The sequence below is a fragment of the Haliaeetus albicilla genome, chromosome 24, assembly GCF_947461875.1.
Source record: "Haliaeetus albicilla chromosome 24, bHalAlb1.1, whole genome shotgun sequence".
Taxonomy (NCBI): domain Eukaryota; kingdom Metazoa; phylum Chordata; class Aves; order Accipitriformes; family Accipitridae; genus Haliaeetus; species Haliaeetus albicilla.
In genome coordinates this window covers 5,279,306-5,302,090 of record NC_091506.1, presented here as the reverse complement: position 1 = coordinate 5,302,090, position 22,785 = coordinate 5,279,306, and the positions used below count along the sequence as shown (strand labels likewise).

The window sequence follows — 22,785 nt, the reverse complement described above, 5'->3', positions numbered from 1 at the left end:
TTTTAGTCAGAAGATATCCATCAGCCCAGATTCTAAGTAATAATAACAATTATCATCAGAATTAAGCCATACAGAAAAAGAATCCCTAATTTTATAAACTAGCGATTTAGAACAATGAAAAATTGACAACAGTTCATAATGTGGACTTTGGTAGTCGACGTGCAGCTACTCTAACCTATGGCTAGGATAAAGTGTCTCTCAATCTCTATCCAATGTTCAAGCAGAAAGGTCTTCAATATTAAAGTGGCATGCAAGGCAACTACATAAAAATAATTTCCTTCAATAGGATGAATAAAGTAATACCTTACATTAGCAAATTCCAGTGACATCACCCAATCGGCCTCTTCTGCCAGCAGATCCAACTCTACTGAAGTCAACATCCGTGCTCAAAACGAACCTGGAGGAGAGGTAAGAAGCTCTGGCTTGTTTCCAAAAGTAAGAGTAAGCAGAGGGCAAGGTATGTGATTAATTTGCCATTAGTATTCCACTCACATTTCCTCCAAAGACAGGAAAGTATTTCAAGTGAGAAATCTTGCTCATCAAGCTGTTGAAAACATTTTTCTCAAAGTTTTCTACCCCTCACTTCTCCAAGGTCACTTTTTGACTCCATCACACAGGCCTGGAGGCTGTTTGGACACATCACACCTGCAAATATCCGCTAGCACTTCGCAGGTAGCTGGTGTCCCCAGGCCTCCCTCTGCCCATTCCCTGGAAAAAGGGGAACCCCACTCATTGCAGATAAAAGCGAGGGCCACAGCAACAAGTTCATTTCACCTTGCAGGGAAAGCACCTTCCTACGTTCCCTTATTTCTCAAGGAGGTTAGGTATCTCTGCATCTCACACTGCAGTGTGAGTTGAAAAACATCATATAATTAAACTGGTAATAGCCTCTATGCTTTTTATTTTGAAGCCTCAATCTAACTGCAACTCAAAAATACCTTAAATACTCACTGAATACATACAAGACTGATAAACTTCAGCACTCCTTTCTGATTTAATAACACACCAAAAAATCAATTTAAAAATATTTTTAATCTATGAGCAAAACAGCTTCTAAGGGAATAAGTTTTACTAAAAAATACACAGGTTTAAAAAAGCAGGACTGGTACCATTTAATCTCAGAAAGCAATTACAGAAGCAAGACATTTGCATTTTAGAAAATTTGTTTTATTAATAATGCTCATTAACTGCACAGTTTTAATTCATAAATACAGATAAAGTTGTAAAAACCCTCAAAATGTATGATTCTTATTTTTAAATTTATTTTATTTTAATGGCTGCCTCCTAATATACTAAAGATGTGGAAATCAGTGCAACTCGAACAGTTGCCAAACAAAAACCTCTTAACAATGAAGTAATGCTCAGTGGAGCATACGCTCATCTCCACCTTGCAGCTTCTTCTTGTAAAAGGAACTACATCAGTCTTTGGTAGTATATTAAAACAAATCAACACCTCCAATACTTAATATCGACAAACATTTAAAGATTAACACTGTTTATATTCATATTTATGCTGCAACAAAAAACTCCTTTTTTTTTTTAAAAAAAAAAAAGGTCACGGAGGAAGTCGTGATGGCTTGGAACTACATACGATGGGTTTTCTTCCCTTGCACTGAAGTCAACAGCAATTCTGATACTGACCTTTGTGGCTGCAGCCATGGGCCTAAAATACTCACAGAACTGTGAGGGATGAATCCAGTTAGTCTAATGCATTAGAAATGATTCATGACACATTTTCATGAATGTACGGAAAAACGTCATAAGAAAGCATACAATATAAAAACATTAAAAAAACCCATTCCCTCTTAAATAAGAGAGGTGTGGAGTTTGTAGGGTTTCCTACTGAAAGATGTCTCATTCTAGTCTGAACAAGGGCTCTTCTGAAATCACTACAATTAAAACACTCGTTAACATCATCCCACAGAGGGTTAGTCCCAATATAAATGTGTTCTCTTTAGTTGCTCATTTAGTGAACACTTTACTATTTACTTTTACAGTATGTGTGCCATTGTCAGTGCAAGACCAGATTATATTGAATATTAGAATAAATGCAGTGCAATTTCTTTCTCTCTTGGGACAAAACCAGTGAGTAAATCTTAACATGATAGGAATGTTTTAAAATGAAAATTGAAAACACATTTCACCAAGCCACTATTCCTCTACGCACAGCACATCTAGGAAAAGCAGCATACCATCTCTGTGCACATTTGCATTTAACTAAGTACAGTACAGAAGAAATGAAACCCCGCTACTTTAATGAAATAGGAACAAGTATCAACTGATTAAAAAAAAAGTGGCCAAAATATCTTTTAAAAGAAACAGTGAAAAAAATCTAAAAAACCCAACCAGTCCAGAAGTAATGAATTGCATGTTTAGCAGTCAAGGCAACTGTTTTTCCTCATTTTCCCAGTTTGAAATGTTAGAAACTCAAAAGGGCCACTGCGTATAGTGCTTCTGCAGGGCTTCCACCATCCTTCTCCTTGTCCAGACCACCTCACAACACCGAATAAGAACAAATGCGCTTGGCACAGACTGCGCTTAATGTTTTCCACGTCAGCCTTCAAAAGCACGATGCTCTCTGTGTGCTAAGGAAGAGAGAAGGAAAAAAGAATAAAAGAACATGTAAACTCTGTCAACGAGTTGAAAAGATTAAAAAAGAGAAGACAACAACGTATAAAGCAGTCAAAGACGACACAACATGCCAACAAGTGATCTTTGGGAATATACTATTCTGATAATACATTTATAGAGAGCCTAAAATAAGAGATCCCTTAAAATCCTGATTGTAAATGGTTCCTCTAAGTGAACACTTAAATTGAACAGCATGTAGTCTTGAGAGTTATCAAGAGATTTGTCTCACTAATTTTATGAATCAGGCATATCAAACATGGAACCAAATATATTCTACAATTAAACTAAAAATACCTTATATTTTGAATTATAGCTAACTTCTACATTGAAGGGACAGAATTTTAATGCAGTGAGAGATACTATGTTTCTAAATGGTTAATGATGAATCAGGAAAGATATTCCCATGGAAATACCCTACCAGTGTCTTGTTTCTCTAATGAAGGTGGAAATTAACAGTACAAAATACTTACGTTTATAAAAGATAGCTTTAAAAGATGTGTGTGGCAGAAGTTTACGTATCTTTTCTAAAACTTTTGCTTCACTTGCTAAAGAGGCATTCATGTTCCAGACTTGCACAACATCTTCACGGTCACGAACACTGACGCTAACCCCTATTACTTCATCATCTGCACAGAAGAGGAAGCATCATTAAGGAACAAATACTTTAAAAGTGAGACATGTCTAATTTGATACTTATGTATTATGAAACAGTGCCCAAAAGCTGAAAAAACTGAAGAAATGAAAAAGAGCAATCTCCAGTGAGGAGAATACTAATGTCCAAACCAGACAAAATAGTTACCAAAAAGAAACAAACACTGTATTTATAGAAACTGTTGGAAATATTACTCCTAGGGGTTTTAATAAAGTGCCATAAGATTATTCAACTTTGCTGTTAGCACTCTTATCCTTGATTAAAAGAGAATCACAAGACTCCCTTTGGTAAGGTTAGCAATATAAACTACTAAAGATAATTCACCTACAGTAATGTCTATAAGCAAAAATGGGGGGTGAGGGTGAAACAACTAAAACCCCAGGAAGGAACAGTACCAGGTGGATAACAGATACCATCTTCTCCAGACTTTGTTCTCTTTTTCCTTTATGTTTTGTCAAGGCAGGAACAGGAACAGGAAGTGTGGGGGGGAGAAAAGCACCAGTCAGGCTGCTGCTGCTAGTGTTGGTAACTCCATGCTTCACTGAAGAAGCCCTTTTTGGTGTGAAATTCTCAGGATGCAGCTTCATGGAGAGCTCAGCTTAAGGCCATGCTGCAGCTCAGAGCGGTGGCTGCCTCCAGCAGTGACCTCCACAATGCAGCTGCATCGTGCATCCCAAGGAAGGGGTCAGTAATGATAATGCAAAGGTGGTGTCAAGAGCACACAGCCAAGGGGAAAAACTACCTCTGTAGGCAGCAGAATATCACATATTTGCTTAAACTGACCCTGAGACCACCCTATCAGTATATAAAGGGCAGGAACACTCCCTTCTTGACACCAACTCAATTATGCATATTAAGGATTTTGAAAAGCAACTGTCAGAAACGTCTCTCACAGCTCGAGGATTTGAGGCTTGTATTCTGTATCTTCCAATTCTGAAAGCTGGGAAGGCAATGAGAGAAATATACTGTTTGAGAAACTCATTCAACAAAACTTTTGTAGAAAAAACCAAAGCTACCAAGGTGAATATACCAGCAGCAGCCTACTGCAATATGCCTGCTCTACCACATTAGCTAGGTGTAAGAGAAACTCTTGGAAAGGTTTTTGCTGACCTGCTCTGTGAACCTGAGAAACTCAATTCTTTTCTCTGGAATGATAGAGCAGTGAAGGAACACTCCTAACAGGATATTCACCATCACTGCAACAGCCAGTTTAATCAGATACTCGTGCTTAGAAAAGAAGTAAATATGGTCAAGAGAAATGATGGAGAAGTGTCATTTGAACTGAAAAGTTAGTTCAGCTTCCAGAACTCCTTCCCCCCCAGGCCAACGGATGATTAAGTTCATCATTTGCTTCACCCAGAAGCAAGAAACGGTTCTATAACCAAACCTTAACAAATTAAATGGTCACAGACTTTTACTCCCTTTTCATGATTTGATGCTCTATCTTAAGCCAGCTAGCACTCACAGTCCCTTCCCAGGCTCCATCTCTGAATGAAATGTGCAATCTTGCAAGCCTAGAGAATATATTTATTCTGAAAGCAACATCGTTAAATTATTACCTCTGAGCAAAATCACATGTGAGCTTCTGGATGATTAATGCCTGTTTTCCAGTAAACCGGCAAGGTATTTTAAGAATATTTATGAAAATTCAATTACACTAAAGACCCCTTTGACCTAAGCAGTACTTTTAAGTGATAATGAAAATATTGCCTCTGGGTAGAGTGCTAACCTGGGATTCAGGAGAGCCAGGTTTGCATTACAGCCCTGCTATGGGCTTTTAATGTCACCACAGGCAAACCACACAGCTTCCCTCTGCTTCAGGTCTGCACTAGTGCTGCCCCGACAACTCCTAAATATGTTAGGAGAACAAAAGGGACCAGGAGGGCTAACGGGGGCACCTATCTAATTTACTTGCCTCCAACAGTGATAGTACAAACAATCTAGTATCAATTGGGGTTCCAGAGTCCTGGCACTGTAGAATTAATATTTATCATTTACATGCTAGCTAGCAGATAGATATTTAATAACTAGAAAACCTGCCGGCTTCCCAGGGATGCAAGCTGTTGAGCTTGAGTCTTGTGCCAAGACAGTCAGAATACCTTGTCCTCTTAATGGCAACAGGTGTGAATAAGATTTCCATCCCTGTATCCCATTTTTAGCAGTGTTTCCATGTTCTGCATTCAAACTCAATTTGTCATGCTGGCCTCAATCATTTTTAAGTTACCTGCTGCACAACAGTCTGTAAATTGCTCTCCAATAGTTGCTAACAGTAGCTCTTTCCAAACTGCAGCCTAAGGAGGGTGAAAAAAAAAAGTTACATTTGCATTATTGTTTTTTAATTTAAAAGTTAGGTTTGCTAGCTCAGTTTTGAGTGCACTCTCTTTCTGAGGTTATCTAGACAAAAAAGAACATTTATTTTAAGTACACACTGTGTTATATAATTAATTTCCTCACAGTTGGAGCAATACATACTATTACACAGAATTGTTCCAATAAATATTTTAAATATTTAACAGTAAGTTTACCTTCACTATAGCTGTGTCCACAACTCATCCCAAATGCATGAGTTAATGTAAAGCATGAAAGTAGTATTCTCCCAAGAATTTCCCATGATAAAAGACCATAAGGCTCCACTTATGACCATTTGTTTCTACAGAAAAGAATTACTAACCACTTCAAGAAAAGTACCTGAAAACCCTACCGCTGAACTAAACTGATTTATATTTAAACATCATCTCTGATTTGCCTTGACTGTGAAATAAGTCCATCTTTCAACAAATTCAAATGCTCACTACAAAAGTAAAACAGGGGAAAGCGATCTGCCACTTTTCTTTGGCTCTTAGACTAATTACACTGTTACTTGCTTTTGACAGCAGTTATCACCTAAGCCAAAGCCCATACAAAACTTCAAATGCATCTGGACCAAGATAACGCTCCAAGGTGTGGGTTTACAGGGACAGAATATTTTATTTATTTATTGAAAGAAGATATCAACATGAATATTTGTCTATATCGTAGTAATGACTTTTTCATATACTACTTGATAGGACAAGGGGTAACAGTTTAAAACTGAAAGAGGGTAGATTCAGATGAGATACAAGGCAGACATTTTTTTATGATGTGGGTGGTGAAACCCTGGCCCAGGTTGCCCAGAGAGGTGGTAGATGCCCCATCCCTGGAAACATTCAAGGTCAGGTTGGACGGGGCTCCGAGCAACCTGGTCTAGTGGAAGGTGTCCCTGCCCATTGCAGGGGGGTTGGACTAGATGATCTTTAAGGTCCCTTCCAACCCAAACCATTCTGTGATTCTACAATACTTTTAAGGAATGTCTTTTCTGCTATATGAAGTTAGCTTGAGTTTTAGTACTATTAAGAACCCCAACATATCAAATGCACCAGGTTAAAACAAAAAGCAAGCAGCCACAAAGATGGCAAACTAATAAACTCCTTTAATGGCTGTTTCTGAGTACTCCTAAGCCATCTTCTAGAATACAAAGGATTTGGTGTGACTCATTATCATCTAATCCAATGCCTCACATAAAACTGTTCTATGGGAAGGACCATCTGATGCTCCCAAGGCAGGCTGAAGACGTCAGCATGACAGCCTCTGACACAGTGCCTTTTGCCTGCCAGTGGAACAGCTCAGAGATGAATGATGGGACTGACCACGCACACTCTCATTGCCAGGCGCAGTGCTCACTACTGTGAGTTGTCCTAACGGTCTCAAGGGTAGGAAGCACTTCATCCAGTAGTAAGCAGTTGCAGGATCAGGCTTATGAGGATCTAAAAAGTATTAGTTTTCATATTAAAAATTGGCATACAGAAGTGTCACCGTACACATGCAACAACATTTAAGTGTCAGTATTTTGTCAGTCAGTTTCTCATACCACTTGAAAGACAGATATCTTTAGAAAAACCTACATTTTCCTCCCTCAACACCCTCAGCAAGAGCTGCTATAGCATATAATCTTTCTGAATTAGGTCTGCACAAGATGGTTTATCTTAGCCAAGGAGACACTGTGTGCACGTGATGAAGAATGAAGCCAAAAAGTGAGAAACAGGCATAAAGGTATTATTTATGCTATTTACAGAGGCACTAAAAGCTGTCTGAAGTTCACTTTCAATTAAACCTTTCAGAAGTGACGTAGAACGTGTGGTACATAGCTTGAGAGATCAAAAAGTACCTTCATTTCAAAAAGGGGCTATCATTCAGCCTCTGAGGTCCCTAAATTCACCACCCAGTAATGCAGGCTCCCCAAACCACTTGTCACTTCTGACAACCTTCACACCTTGGATTATAAGAGGAAAAAGAAAATTTTAGTCTTTTGTGATCCCTTGGGACTGCAGGGGAGGAAAGCTGCAATTCACATATGGGGAAAAAGCCCACAGGCAAAAATCAATTATCTTTTGGCTGAAATTTCAAGTAACATCTTTCAGCATTTAATGCCTTCTGCAAGGCTGTCACATTTTTCTGACACTTCACTTTTCGAGTTGAGAGACCTGATCCAGAACATACTTACACACATAAACACCACATGTGAAGAGGTCAAATCTCCTCACCGTGACAGTTCACAGGAGAAGTTACTCACGTGCATTTGATTAGGGGCACAAAGAGAAACCCAGTTATTTCAGCAGGGCTAGAACAACAACATGCCTGACCAGATTTTATCTTTCACATTTTAAAATTAAAAAAAAAAAGGGGGGGGGGGGGGCGATGACACTGAGCAACACTACAGTTTCACAAGATGTACACAAGGTGATCTGACAACTCACTGTTGCCAAAGGGGATGATCCTACTCATCTTTTCCTCCTTTACCCCCTATACCCCATCAAAAAACCTCTCCTGGCCATACTCAAATTAAAAATAAAATAAAATAGGAGACTTTTTCTGACATCAGAGTGCATTAAGCTGGCTCACAAAACAGTCCAGTGAGCCCCAGAGCCTGTGCAAGCGGGATCAGGAGAGAATGAGCAAGATCTTCTGCCTTCAAGTGGCAACAAGCCGTGAGATGGGATTAGTTATTGGTGGAAACGATGCCTTGGTCCACGTTTGGCTACAGAAAGTCACAGCCATACATAGGTGCAAACAAGCAGTGCCAAGCAGAAATAGTCCTACTGAGTCTGACAGAATGTTTAGGAGCATTTCAGTGAAACTCTGAAAGTTGTGCTGGACTCTGTGTATGGACTTTTGAAGAGCATTACTAAGGTTCTGGCTATAATTTAACATATAATGTTATCAGGAAAAGTTTTTTATATCTTTCTTTGCATACCTGTAAGCAAACAGTCTTGAGAACAAAGGTGATTCTAAAATACCGTATTTCCAAATGGAAACGGAGTATAACACTACAGCTTTCTTTTAGTTGATAATACATTGACAAATGTTACCAAAAGCATGGAATTATTGGAAAAGAAACTTTTGCTCATTGTCTTAAAATAAAGGGTTATAGACATTAAAATAGTGTTTGGTTGTTGTGTTGGGTGATTTCAGAAATAAAAAGCTTTACAACAGCTTTATCAGATGGAGTTTAAAGAAACCCCCTTCCTAAACAAGGTCTAAGAAAAAAGTCAATATAACATACCGTACTTTCTTTAGGGACCTTCATTTTCCATATACCTCCTTTGGCATTGCTTTCCTCTTCCCTGGTTATGGGAAATAGATCAGTGAAAACAAACATTCATATCCAAATCTAGATAACCTTATGTTTGGGGTTTAATTTTCCCAGAAAAATCCCTTCTGAAGTGCAATTACTAACTCCGGGTAGCATGACTCAGGCTATGACTTCTGACATCAGAGATAATTCTTTCATTGTTCATATAAAATGCATCTCAACAACTAATCCGTTTCCCAAGTTTTGTGTGTTGGAAAACACATTTTCCCTGACTACAGACCATCTTAGAAGTGGCTGCACACTATATGGGAACAAGCCACAAAGCAATTTTATGTTTTACTATGGTAACTTTTTATTTTGGAAAAACTCTGGCATATTTTCACAGAAGCAGCTTATCACACTCGCATTTATCCAGTTTAACCAAAGAACACGAGCGCACTTCATTTCAGTTTTGTGACAGCTAGAAATTAATTGCTCTTATTAAAAGAAAGGCTGAAGCTGCCCAGGGTCAGGGCAGACATAACCATTAAACTGCTTCATAATGACAAAGGCATGGTGTACAAACCTGTGAGCTTCAACTTTGTTTTAAATTAAGGTTCTAGTTTCTTGTTAAAACTCTGTAATAGCAAAGTTTAAGGAATAACCTAAAATTCATCTTTGGAATATCTAAGCCCAGTATGAGACCTATAGATTCTGCAGGGTCAATGGTCTCCCACCAATCCAGACAAACACTGGGGAACAGAGGGGGAAAACTTTGGAAGGACATCCTCAAAAATCTGCAGTCCTCAATTCTTACTTCAGGATTTGTTTTTCTTCCTAAAAACCAGTATTTTTAGAAAAGTAATGTAGAACTTCAGATGCATTTAACTTGAGAAAATTAATGACTTGTTCAGTAGATTGGGACAGAAATCTGTAGTAAGCCACCACCCACTTAGACTTAATATGATCAAGTTAAAGAACTCTAATTCAATCACAATCTATGCAAACAATGCCAAAAAGATCCAAACTCTTCAGGAAGTGCTTAGGCTCTCTAATTCAGATGTGACAGAACTGCACCAGGAAGAAGATATGCAAAACTCAGCTTCTGAAAGGAAAACCTCAATGATTTATACTTTATTCCATTACCATCCTACAATCAAGTAGGAATTTGCTGCAGTGAATCATTTCATAATGCCTTAAATTAGTTTTAATCCAAGCTATATGTGCATTTATATGCATATGAAGCATACTTTTGCACAGGTGAAGAACAGTTAAGGACCATCAGTCATTTTCATCATTATTACACTAGCTTCAGTGGAAAGAAAAGAAATTGCAAGTTAAAAATAATTCAAATACAAGTAACATATTCTGCATATTCTTGAATTGAAATTCAGAGTCATATTTTATTTTCTTGATTTCTATTTCATAAGTTAATTTTTCTTACATTTACATTCAGAGGTGGACAATTAAATTACAGTCTGATTTTGATAAAGACTCCTTAGCATAAGTCACTTTTAAGCTTAATAAGATCCTTAGGATATTTCTTTCATAGGTATCTTAAGTTCCGGCCTTTGCAGGCAACAGAAACATCACCTTTCACCACCGCAGGTTTTTTCACTGCCCATTCCCAGAAATGCCTGATGATAACACACATACCAAAGTGGCCGTCTTTCTCCCCGCATTAAATGGTAACTACATCTCAGAGGCAAATTTGTCACAGGAGGAATGTTGTTGTAGACACTCCAGAAATCCTTAAAGAGAAAAAAATACTAGTTGCAGTAACACAAGAGAGTAAGCTTCATGCAGATTTACTTCCTTATTCGTTTTCTCTAGAACAATTAGATATCCTGCTCCTTAGAGAACTGACACCTTCTACATTATAATAAAATGCCTTGAAAAGAACATGTTGCAATTTCACTTCTACTTTTTTTTTTTTTAGATGCCAATTCTGCATAAGGTGGAGGTAGAAAAAAGGGAAGCATTGAACTGTGGATTACTTTAGAATCAAAGTCCTTAGGAATAGAGAGCAAAAAAAAAAATCATCAAAATCAGTTACACTAAATATGTCAGAACAAAGCAGTCCATAAAACTTTCTTAGCATATTAAAAATATATATTTATATCAAATATTCACCTTATTTCACTTAAGACTAGCCTAAAACTTCATGATTACCTTGAGTTACAAAAACACCACAAATAATAATTCTGTTGAATTAAATGCCTAACTAGCAATACAACTACTTTGTCTAGATCACAGTGAGAAGTTTCAACCAGATGCGAAGAACTTGAGATGCACATGTTAATACAGGAACGGGGGGAAAATTAGAAGATCCAAGTTACCAGAAACCATCAGGATTACTTCCCAGCATTTCTGCAGAAGCTGTCATACATGTTTGGGGTGGATAAAAGGCACCCAAAAGCAGTGGTGAGCAACAGGGAGGGATGAATGAAAAGATCCCAATCCCCTTTCTTCTTTATCCAACAGTTGGGAATAAGAAAGGATTTTTAAAGACTTACATTGCATCAACATGCAATGATGCAATATTAAGCATTAGTACAACTCATTAAGTATTATCTAATAGCACAACTTCAGAAACAAAGATTGCAACATCACGTGATAAAATTTTGTGGCCCTCGACAATTCTACCTACCAGCCATGACCACTACCCAGTCACGAGAAGAGATGGAAGGCTATTTAAAATATAAAAAAATTGGTATGAAACAGCCCATTTCAACTTTCATCTTACTCTTACCTGGTTGTGTGCCCAAACCCTAAAGCTGCCATCAGAAGTAGAAGGAGCAGAGCTATGCCAGCAGATGACTGTGGAAAGATTTGAGAGTTCCTTTGTCCTGAACCAGGGACTCAGTTTGGAAGGTTTGGTTTTCAAACAGCCTTCAGGCGCTGCAGACTGGCCTTGCTCATTGAATAGCTACTGCCCATGAAGGACAGTGATTAAGTCAATGAAGATTTTCGTTTTGCTTCCCCAAGGAAGATCATATTATTCATATGATAGTGCAGTAAGACACACCATGGGCCACCCTGCTAGCTTCTGATAACCTCATCCAGATCATGAGTCTTCCCAGAGGATCTGAAGGCGGTTTTTGTATTTTCAACCCCAACCTGATGAGAAGAAACCCTCAGGTTTTTCAGACAATAAAGCCTAATTATTTTAATAAAGAAGGCAGGATTCAGAGTGGGAAAATAGATAACACCGGATACTGCATACACTACTTCATGGTCTTAAGCTGTCCATTTGTCAACAGGAGCCATTGCAGCCCATTTTGAAATAAACCCACTTCTGTTGTCAGCTTTAAGTTCAGAGCATCACTTCATTACATGACTGATGGGAACATTCTGCTGACATGGCAAGGTGAGAGGGAACCAGGGGTCTGCAGGACACTTCCATGCTTTATGCCAAAGTACTTCCTCTGATAACCCCGTCTCCAGAAAACTCCAAAATCCAATTCCTTTCTTACGCCTGTTAGCTAGGAAGAAAAAAATCTCATGCAATATAACAAGTTGTGCAGACGTTAATGAGAAAGCCTTGTTTAAAACTTCAATAGATCACTGTGGCTGGGCTCCTTCAAAGAGACAGTTTTGGCATTACCTTAGAATGTCAGAGACTTAGCGAACTAGGGACAACTTAGCATTAAGGTGAGACAAATACCAATTTGCTACATTTTATGCTAAAACATTGAAGCAGAAATGCAATTTTACTTGCAAGAGATGCCTGCTGCTCGGCACTGGCAGATGATAGAGACACACGCAGAATTTCTCATTGCTGCAAGTATTGCATGATTTAAAAGTAGTTTAATTCAAGTCAGTTTGCTAGATTTTTATTTTTTTTAAATTCATGCTCAAGGAGAGGAAAACTAAAAATTACAACATGTGGGTTTTTTTTCTTCTTGTGTAATTATTTTCTGTACTTAAAAAAAAAAGGAGAAAAGGCAGGAAAAATATTTAAAATACATCAAGTATAACAATCCAATGGAGGCACAAGTGCAAACTCAGACAAGGTTAAGAAGCAGGGGCTTGCCTGATCAACCCAATATGCTTCCTCCTTTCCTGGTCTGGAAAGCCAAATTAAATTCAAACAATGACCAAGCAATACCACACACAACCAATAACACTTATGTTTCATACCACAGGGACACAAAGCCACAAGTGTGACTTGTCCGTATGAGGAAAAATGAAACCTAAGGTGTAAAGTTACATTAAAAATGTGTGGCAACTCCCATAGCAAAGCTATGCGCCTTACCTGTACTGTTTGTACTGTATAAATCTTCTTCAAATTTGATGCACATTCAGCTGCTGTCGTACCAGGAAGCGACCTTGAAAACAAAATGGAGATTAATTAAAATATTTATTTTATCAAGCAGGGAGAAGGGAGATGGATGAGGAAAGTGAATCATATGAGTGTGAAGTTGAAATACTCAAAGTTGCATAATAAACTCCAACTCCAATTATCAGGAAACATTTAAAGATAGGAATTCAATTGCTTTTATACTTTTGAATAAATTAAGATTCACCCGCTATTTTGTAAAAATTAAGATCAAACAGGGGAATTAGGAGCTTTAAACCAAGCCTAACAGTGCTCCTTCCACCGGCCACCCCACATTCTGCTGCCCGGCACCAAAAATCAGACCCCACCGTTGTCCCGGGCTGCCGCTTCACCGCGTTTAACGCGTCCCAGAACCCCCTTCGAGCCTTTTAAGGTAATTCCCGGTGTTTCATACTTCTAAAACCGAAGCTCATCCACGGCGTTTCGGTAATTAACGAGCGGTGATTATTCCGGCAGCCGCCGCCCGCAGCAGAGGCCACCAGGTGGCAGGGGCGCGCGCGCGGCCGGCGGGCGGGGCGGGGAAGGGGCGGGGCGTGGGCGGGGAGTGTCCCTTCCCTCGCCCCGCCCTCCCGCAGCACCGCCCGGTCACCCCCGCGATAAGGACAAGGTCCTCGGTATCCCCGAGTGGATGGGACACGCGTGGGGGCTGATGAGGAGCCCGAGCCCCAGCGGAGAGCTCCCTCCCCTGCTGCGGGGAGCCACAGCAGCCGAGGCGGGCGGGAAACCCCCAAAATTTCGGGGGGGAAACCCCCAAAATTTCGGGCAGCTGCTCCGCATTTATTCCTCCGAGCCGTGGCTACTGTCAGCGCTTCCCATACAGCCAAGTGGTCCTCGGGTTGAGTTTCATCGCCAGACCTAAGGGTTGCGACGCTGTACACCGGGCACAGTTTAGCTCCTCAAGCTCACTTACAGCTTCCACCAGTTTCCAGTTTTCCACTCCCAGTTTCCACCCAGAGCTGCTCCCTTGAGGCACACGCAGCACCCCATCGACTTAAAGGTCTTTTCCAACCTAAATGATTCTATTTATAACCTTCATCAGTGCATGTGGCATGGGACGGTGCAGCCACATCCCCGGGCACCACTGGCTCCCCTCACCGTGCTAACAGCGCATCCTAACACCCATCTTAAAATTCCCAGCACATGCCCCCACAGGGACAATTTGGGGGGAATGAGGTCAAAATTGCTAAGGCACATTCAAGTTGTTAGAACTGGAAACACCCCACCCCGCCCCCCCCCCGCCAAAGCTGAAATAGGATTTCTAAAGAAAAACGAAGATCAAAAACAAAGAAACCTCCCATTGCATCTCAGAAGAGGAAAAAAAATGTGTAAAATGACTGCATTTGGAAACAGAAGCAACAGAACAGATTTATGGAAACAGAGGGGAAAAAAACCCCAGTTGTTGCCCAGGTACCTGCTGAAGAAAAGATAAGGGCAAATAAGACCTCTATAACCCTCCCATCAATGTGGCTGTTTGCCCTGGTACCTCTGATCAGCAAGAAATATGTCCAGAAAAACAATAAAGTAACTCTCAGTTCTTACAGATATAATTCACACTCTGGGGCAAAACCCAGATATTCATGTAAAGGAAAAAGTTTAATATGCAAAACTACTGAAACAGCATCACATCTTCAAAACTTCAATAATAGCTGCAAGGCCTTTTTTTGAAGGCGCCTTTCAAAATAAGTTACTTTAAAAATACATACAAAACCAGCAGACAAATCCCTCCCAACTTTTTCAGTATAGAACAGACAAACTAACATCTACTTTACTATTTGCTCGTTAATCACTAGACATAAGAGTACATTGCAACAGTGGAACTGATGAGAAAACAGCGTTACATGTCCAAACCTCAAAAATAACTTTAACTAGAGGTTATAAAAACAAACACCCTTCCCCCCCACTCAAGAAATTGCTATGGTGCAGGTTCTAGTCCTGTGGCTCATGAACTATGAAAACTCCCATGGAAAAACTGATAACTTGAAAACAACAACAAACAACTTGCTTAAAAGGAATTATCATAGTAAGGTTTAGGGGTTTTTTGGTTTGTGGGTTTTGGGTTGTTTTTTTTTCCCTTACACTCTATGCTCGGCATGAAAGAGCAAAAGGAGAAATTTACAGTATTTAAGAGAAACAGTTAGATGGCTTTTGAATGCACACACACAAAAGAGGTAGTGAGTTAAAACAGACTTTAAAACTTATCAGGTGATTTAACTGTGTTTGTCAGTAGGGAGCAGCGGCTTTGCAACAAACTACCCCTTGTTTTTACCCTATTGCTGACAGAAGTAGCACTTCTCTGCTAACACTTTGTTTCACATGTAACAGAACACAAACAGGCAAAACCTGAGAGAACTTCGCCTCTTGCTGTCCCACACCACTGCCCCAAGAAATTACTTAGGCACTACTGCTGCCAGTTTGCTAACTTAGCAGTCATCAATGCATATAGGGTTAACTTTGCTGTACAACATATAGTATCATCATTCTCTATACTCAGACTGATACTGCCACACTGCTTCGATAGTAAGGTCTGCTCAAATAAAAGATTAAAATCTATTCTCTAACCATAGCCTTCAAAGGTTATCTAGATAATCATGGTAGCCATTTAGCAAATTCAATGCCATTTCAAAGAGCAGATAAGACAGAATATTCCACTCCGAGGTTATAAAATGGTTCATTTTGATAGTTGCAAATAACATTTTCCCGAGAAACTATGTGATCAGCTGGCAGAAAACACCAACCGACCAGCAAATTGTCTGTTTTAACAGTTAAGGTGAGTGACCATTTATTTCTAGTAACCTGCCTGGTAAGTACTCCATGCCTACAAGATTATATGGCATTATTTCAGCCTTTCACCCAGGTCTGGAAAGTGTCAGTGATTTATGGGTATGAGCATGAAGCCCCAAACTTTTCATTAACAAACAAACAAAAAAAAAACCCCAAACCATAAAACCCCAAACCAAAACCTATTGAAAGGACTGCAAATGAGCAAATGATGACATGCAACAATTTAAAAGTTCAGGGTCATTTGCCGCAGAAGTTACACCTGCACAAATTTAGTTTAATGAATGAGTGTAAGGCAGAGATGGTATTTTAATGACAGACAGACAGAAGGAAAAAGCCCAGAATTTCCTACAAAATTACACTGCTGACAAATCTGAACCCCAGTGTTTCTGTGATAGCTACCCATAAACTCAGCAGGTCAGCACAGATGACAACTGAGGGGGTTTTATGCCTTGAAACCTGTGAAATTGCAGTTTTTGGTTTTTTTAACTGAGTACACAGAATAAGTTTAAATTAAGTTAGCAGAAATGGCAGATGACTTCCAAGTGAAGGGATCTGTAGAAACTCCTACTTCCGTAACTCTTCCAGCAAACACTTACACTATAAACTAGGAGTAGTAAGATGGTTGCGTATGTTGCTAAATACCTCAATACACATGCTACTACAAAACGAGAACCCTGCAAATGCTAACCCTTGAAATGAAGCCATTACAGGATTCCTCCCTTTTGGATAATTTTACTGTCATGAACAGTAAAATTAATCCAATATGCCATACTGAACTGTCAATTATCGCCATGGTGAACAACTTGTTTCCAAGGAACTCCACAGGCCCTGCAAATCCCCACGAGCACCCCAGCAGGAGGGGACATGGGTCACAACACCAGCCAGGTACCGACAGCTCTTCTAGGGATGGAAATAGTTGGTCTGTCACCACACCACCTACAAACGCACATCTGGGTTCCCCGTGGAGAGCCTGCACGTAAAATATTTGACAGTTCTCCTGGTCTGCCTGTTCTGTGCCCTGTAATGCTGCTTTTCTGCATCTTAGAATCTTTACGGGGGAAATTTTAGTGCAATATCAGGAATAACAGAGTTACCTAATCAGGCCAGACCACCGTACAGCATCTCATGGTAAACTGCATGGATGTCAGAAGCGGAACATGGAAACAGGAATAACCTACGCAAACTGAATCCTAATGCCAGCTTGCTTCACTACTCCTTCATTATTCCAGCACGAATAAAGAACAAAGGATAGAAAGATAAATTCCATTGTTTTATCCATGAATAAACCTCCAGGTGGTTGTGCTTATGTTAATGTCTGATGCTGAACTGTAGCTCTTCTGTTTCCCTGCGAAGAATTAAGGATAGAAGTTTTTTCATATGTGCTCACACTGGCCTTTGTTTCCCAGTGGGAATCTCATCACGGCTTTAGCGGGAGCTTTAAAAGCTGCCAAGCACTTTTGAAAATACCCCTGCAAGTACTCAGCTGCAACTGCTTTTGGTATAAATAAGCAAAATATTTACTTACAAAGCATAAACTCAAAAACACGCTGTGGCAACTAAATAAATCTGGTAATCCATTCTGAATACAAAGACTGATTTCAAGCCATCAAAGCCTGTCAAAATGCATTTACTGGGTTGAACGTTCTTATAATATTAACCATCATTTTTCTTTGTAAGCCACCTACTCATAAGCTTTTATAGATTAAATAGATGATCCTAGATAAATAAGATTTTGCTATAGGGAAGAAGGGAAATTATTAAGTTTAGTTTCAAATATCTGATGTGTTTAGTTATAAAGATTCACAATTATTATGAAAATGGTTCAGTTATCAGAATATCTACTAAACTTCATTTATATGGAACTCATCAGTATAACATGAAGAGAGAAAAATCAGCACATAAGGATAATACGTTTATGCAAGAATATTGTTACTTTCCTGGAGTAGACCAATAACATTGCATTATATTTGACAATGTTGATAAGCATATTCTTCCCCTCACAAAGATACAGAAGAGTTAAACTGTTCTTGCAATAGAAATGAAATTATCTAAAAAGCACTGTTAGAAGTCAGGCAAGAAGACAAGGCAGGCAGGCCATGATCCTGCAATGTGATCTCCCCTGCTGCACTCTCAGACTTCCATGGAAGCAAGCGCATCTTTCACGAGGTTTGTCTAGAAACGAGACTTCTGTACTACGCTTTTGTGTGATGTGTGTTCAATTTCTGGTAGCACTGACTTGTATAGAAGGGTACTGATAAGTTTCCTCGCTGTTGACTGAAAGCTGTCTGTCAGCAACACTGGCAGCTCAGATGCAGTTTGATCTTCAAAAGATGTCTTTTTGCAAGGACACGCAACATCTTCATTATTGTGTGTACACACACACACTGGACCAAAAACTGTTACCACTGACAAAACCCCTGGCTTCTCATTGTGAGGTTAAAAAAAAAAATCAGACAGCTACTAGTACTAGTATGTTCCCTCTGTTATTTTGGTAGGGAAAGGCTTACTTGGTGTAGCGTTAAACATAAGATGGCATACAATACCCAGGCTAAACAACAGTCATGATTTGCAAGGTTTACAGAGTAGGATATTTGTATCATGTCCACATGTACACCAAAACGCATAATCAGCTTCACAGCTTTGTATTTACACAAAGATCACACCCAGATCCACAACCCCAAATCCCATTCAGGGATGGTTTCAAGTGCCTAACATGGCTTGTTATCCAGGACATCCCAGCCTTTGATGGTCACCTCACTTGACTTCTTTTGTGCAATCCCCATGGCTAATGTGCTACATAACACGAATATAGTGACCAGATTTGTAAACCTTGTTTTTAATTTGTTATATTCAGTGATGCATATCAGCACTTTGGTGTAGAAAATTGAAAGACTACACAGTGTACCAAAAACTAGAAAGGCTATCTTTTGTTTCAAAGCCAGAGGCCACTATGAGCCAGACCCTGCACCAATCCAGAGCCTCACCAAGAGAGACACGAGTGTGAAGAGCCACCAGCAAGAATCAGCTTCCCAAGGTGGCACCGAAGGCATCTGCAAGACTTGCTGAAATTCCCCATGCCCCATAACATGGCTTCATGCAAAAGTGCTATGAATGAGACATGTAGGTATGAACTTGGAAACCTGCAAAACGCACAAATGAAACTGCAGTTCTGAACTCCTGGTTTCAAAACTTCTAGCACATAACCTTAAAACATCCTAACAGTTAAAAAGGAAATCTTGTTTCTCTTAAGAGAAAAACACCCGACAGCTTCTCTGCCACCTTCTGTGAAACTGCTGACTTGCGAGCATTTGAAGATCATAGATGGGATCTTATTTGTCAAACTGGTGAATAATATTCTCCCAAAAGCTTCCATCATGCTCACTTTCCTAAAGCATATATGGCATAAGATACAAGAGAGCAGTATCAGATGGTTACTATTTCAGACACACATACCAAGAAAGGCTTAGCACTTACAGGAAACGCAGATGCCCCGTGAGACGTGTAAGATAATGGCAATGAACCAGAACCTGGTCACAGGATCCCAGCCTCCTGATGTTAAGCCTGTGCCAAGCCATTCACAGAAACGAGTGCTGATGTAGATAAAATAAAGGCATTTACTTCTAAAGCAGGAGATGTATCGAGTGACACTACGACAAAAGCAAGGTCATGAACCCCAGGGAAATCACTTAGTAGCATATCACTAGTTGCGATAAAAGTACCGCTTAGACGATGGACATTTACTTTAACAGTGTGACTTACTGAAAAGATACATTTTAACATCTTCAAAATGTATGTCATAGATCTCTCTCACAGTAATTTAGTAGAAAAAGATAACTACATACCCATCTCAACATCTATTTATCCTTAAGCATCACTTCTTCCTGCTTTTCAGTCCAAGCAGGGTAAAATGTAGTAGCAGTCAAAAATCAATACCATCTCATGAGGAAACGTCACTGCTTCACACTAGGTCTTAAAGTAAGTTAAAAAAAAATGCCCACAGTTATCTTCTATGGAAAGTCCAGCCTATACAAGCCTAAGCAATGATCCCTCTATCAAATCTGCATGGGTGTACCAATAAACGTCACAGCCACTTCTGCGGGACTCTCTACAGAGACATGAACCTTCACACACCGCAGTAAATTAAGTTCATGGTTTAATCTTTTGTGTGCTTTTTAATGCCTTAAATGTTTTTGAAATGTATGAAGCATGCCTTGTTTGCCGCCATTCTTGTTCCCTGCCATTACTCTATCATTGTTGCTGGTAAACAAAACACACAATATATAAGGTCCCACTCTTTTTTTTTTTTTTTTTCTTATATATAGACTCTTGATTTTATAAGTTAAGGAACAACAATACTACCTAATTAAATGCACTTATATGTGATCAGAAAGAGGGGGGGCAAAAAAAAAAATCAATAGAATAACTGAATTTTAAGAGCCCACAGTGGAACCAAGACTCAAGAAAAAAATGATGATACAACTCAGGAACTTGAAATGGATTTTAACTTCTGATGTTGATCATAAAAGACAGACATGCTTTTCTCCACATGGCTTGTGTAAACAAACAGATCTGGATGGTAGCTTGCTTAAACAGCAGTCCAAATGGTGCTTTTTAAAAACAAATGGAAAACACAACTCAGATCCTGAACCGAACCATAACTATGTCACGAGTTCAAAAGGATTAACCAGAAATAATTTGTGGTGGTTTCCCCCCCCCCCCCCCCCAAGATCTGATTTGCAGGACCTCAGAATATTTGTGTGCTTTCAACAGTTTCTTACTGTTTGACTGTCATGAGTTGAAAAGCTACCAAAAAAAAAAAAAACCCCAAACCCCACCAACAGAATTTTACCAGTAGTACGAGGCAGTATGTTCAGCGGCAGAAAGGCTTATAAAGGAGAGAACTTTCCTTCTGGAGTGCGGGGGAGAGGGGAGAAATACAACAGAAAATTGAGAAAAGGGAGATGTAGAAGATTAAAAACAAGATGCCAGCAAGAAAATACACACTAGAAAAAAAAGGATATCAAGTTCTGGTTTTAAAATTTCTATTTCCGTTTCGACTTTGGCACTTTTTCCCTAGGCTTAGTTGTATGCACCGGGGGGGGGGGGGTTCCCTTTGCAGCAGCTTTCCAAGACCATTAGAGACCAAAACTCAAAACTTCAAGCCCATCAACCGCAACAGGAACGCTGCAGTTAATAAATTTTAGCTAATCCTTCAAAACAGACCGCTGCGGGTTTTAAGAACCGGTCATCCGCAGGAGTCAAACCTTGACTATCGAACTCGACACGCCACGGCCACGGGTGACCGGTGGGACTGGGTCGCTGTGGGGCACGGGGGGGCCGGCCCGGCCGCCCACAAACGCAGCAGCAGCGAAGCCTAACCTTTCGCCTTCTATTTCTGGGGCTTGCGAGCGTCATGCCTAAATTTAGAGTTTAACCCACCGCCGACGTTGCCTCAGTCACCGTGAGGAGCTACAAAACCGAAAGCGTTTCCGAAACCCACTTCACGGACGAACTCCCAGAGACCGCTGCCCTCCCCCCCGGGGGGGCAGGTTGACCCCCGGGCTGTGAAAAGCAGAGATGCTTCCCTCCCTCAGACGGATTTTTTTGGGGGGGGTCCCTCTTCAAGCTCCCCGCCTCACCCCACCCGGGTCCCCGCGTCCCGCAGGGCTGTTACCCACCGCCTCCCCCCCCCCAGTCCCACTCACTTGTCCAACCAAAAGGTCCAGGGCGAGTGGAGCGGTAGCCCAGCCGGCTCCGTCGCTTGCCCGCCCCGTCGCCGCCGGCCCCGGCCTCCCGCCGCCTCCCGCTCGTCGCTGAGGCGCTCGGGGGGGCTGAGCGCCATCTCCCTGGCCGGGGCTTGGGGCGGGGGGCGGGCCGGGAGGCGGGGAAGGGACAAGGGACGCTGAGGGATGAGGCGGCGGGAAGCCGTGAGAGGGGAGCGGGAGGCGGGAAGGACGGGCGGAGGGGTGAGGGAGGCACGGCGACGGCGGTGGGCACGGCCGGGGCCCACCCGGGGGCTCCAGAAAAGGGCCGAGGCCCAGCACAGGCAGCCGCCCCCGGGCAGGTGTCCGTCCCTCCCGCCGGAGGGGGAAGCCCCCCGGCCTGTGGCGGCCGAGGACCCGCGGCCGTGAGGGGTTTGGGCGGGCGCGGCGGCCCCTTCCCTGCCCGTACCTCACCTCAGAGCCTCTGGGGCCGCCTTTCTGAAGAAAACCACCTTCGTGCTCAGTCCGGCTTGGCAATGCTGACCGGAAAACTAAACGTCTCCGAAAAAAAATCCAATTTTTAGGACACGAAACCCTAGCGCGCTCACGAAACAGAGGGATGAGTACCGTGCAAACTGGCCGTGGATGGAGACGAGAACGCAACAGCGAACCTTTCCAGCCTTGGGGTGGGGGGGATGATTTATCTATTTTCTCATCTTCTCTACAGCCTAGTTAATTTACACGCTTGGTTTTATAGGGAGATGCTCCTCATAATCCGGCATTAGACACATGCTAAAAACCTCGCGTTATTTTTATAATAGTATTTCTGAAATTAAGATTCTCCCCAGCGGGACTATGCACAGTAGTAAAGTTAAACACCCACAGCAGGATCAAAGACCATGAATCACAGAGGTTTCCTTGCAAGCACATTTAGTAGGATGAATAATTTTATATATACTGCATCCCAAAAGAAAAATCAATAAAGACACACTCCTTTAAAGAAATAAAAAAAACCTAACAGTAAGAAAGGGCAGAGATCACCCGTAAAAAGCAGTCTGTACAGTGACAATGAAGAAACAAAAAAGTTAAT

At 40.8% G+C, this 22,785-nt stretch overlaps 1 protein-coding gene and 1 long non-coding RNA gene across 3 annotated transcripts; both read right to left on the bottom strand.

Moving 5' to 3' along the window:
* Positions 1–1,548: 1,548 nt before the first annotated feature.
* Positions 1,549–21,879, bottom strand: EIF4E3 (eukaryotic translation initiation factor 4E family member 3). 2 transcript variants are annotated; one of them, XM_069811844.1, is made up of 7 exons: positions 21,699–21,879; positions 13,129–13,201; positions 10,527–10,621; positions 8,862–8,922; positions 5,508–5,574; positions 3,102–3,257; positions 1,549–2,585 (listed from the first exon to the last, which is right to left on the bottom strand). In XM_069811844.1, exons 1-7 carry the CDS (start codon positions 21,833–21,835, stop codon positions 2,554–2,556), a joined length of 621 nt encoding a protein of 206 aa, XP_069667945.1. In that variant the 5' UTR covers positions 21,836–21,879; the 3' UTR covers positions 1,549–2,553. The 2 variants fall into 2 exon arrangements, with proteins under 2 accessions (XP_069667945.1, XP_069667946.1); XM_069811845.1 differs by lacking the exon at positions 21,699–21,879 and adding an exon at positions 13,607–13,625.
* LOC138690839 (uncharacterized) lies at positions 16,458–19,586 on the bottom strand. The gene is made up of 2 exons (XR_011329651.1): positions 19,468–19,586; positions 16,458–17,338 (listed from the first exon to the last, which is right to left on the bottom strand). It is a non-coding gene; the product is annotated as an uncharacterized lncRNA (long non-coding RNA).
* Positions 21,880–22,785: the final 906 nt, after the last annotated feature.

What these genes read in the sequence shown, in the direction of transcription:
- EIF4E3 (XM_069811844.1), bottom strand. Translation starts at nt 21,835, where the DNA reads ATGGCGCTCAGCCCCCCCGAGCGCCTCAGCGACGAGCGGGAGGCGGCG. An exon ending in GGAGAAAGACGGCCACTTTG is followed by an intron (nt 8,923 to 10,526) that starts GTATGTGTGTTA and finishes TCCCATAACCAG; the next exon opens with GGAAGAGGAAAGCAATGCCA. An exon ending in TACAGACTGTTGTGCAGCAG is followed by an intron (nt 3,258 to 5,507) that starts GTAACTTAAAAA and finishes TCTTCTGTGCAG; the next exon opens with ATGATGAAGTAATAGGGGTT.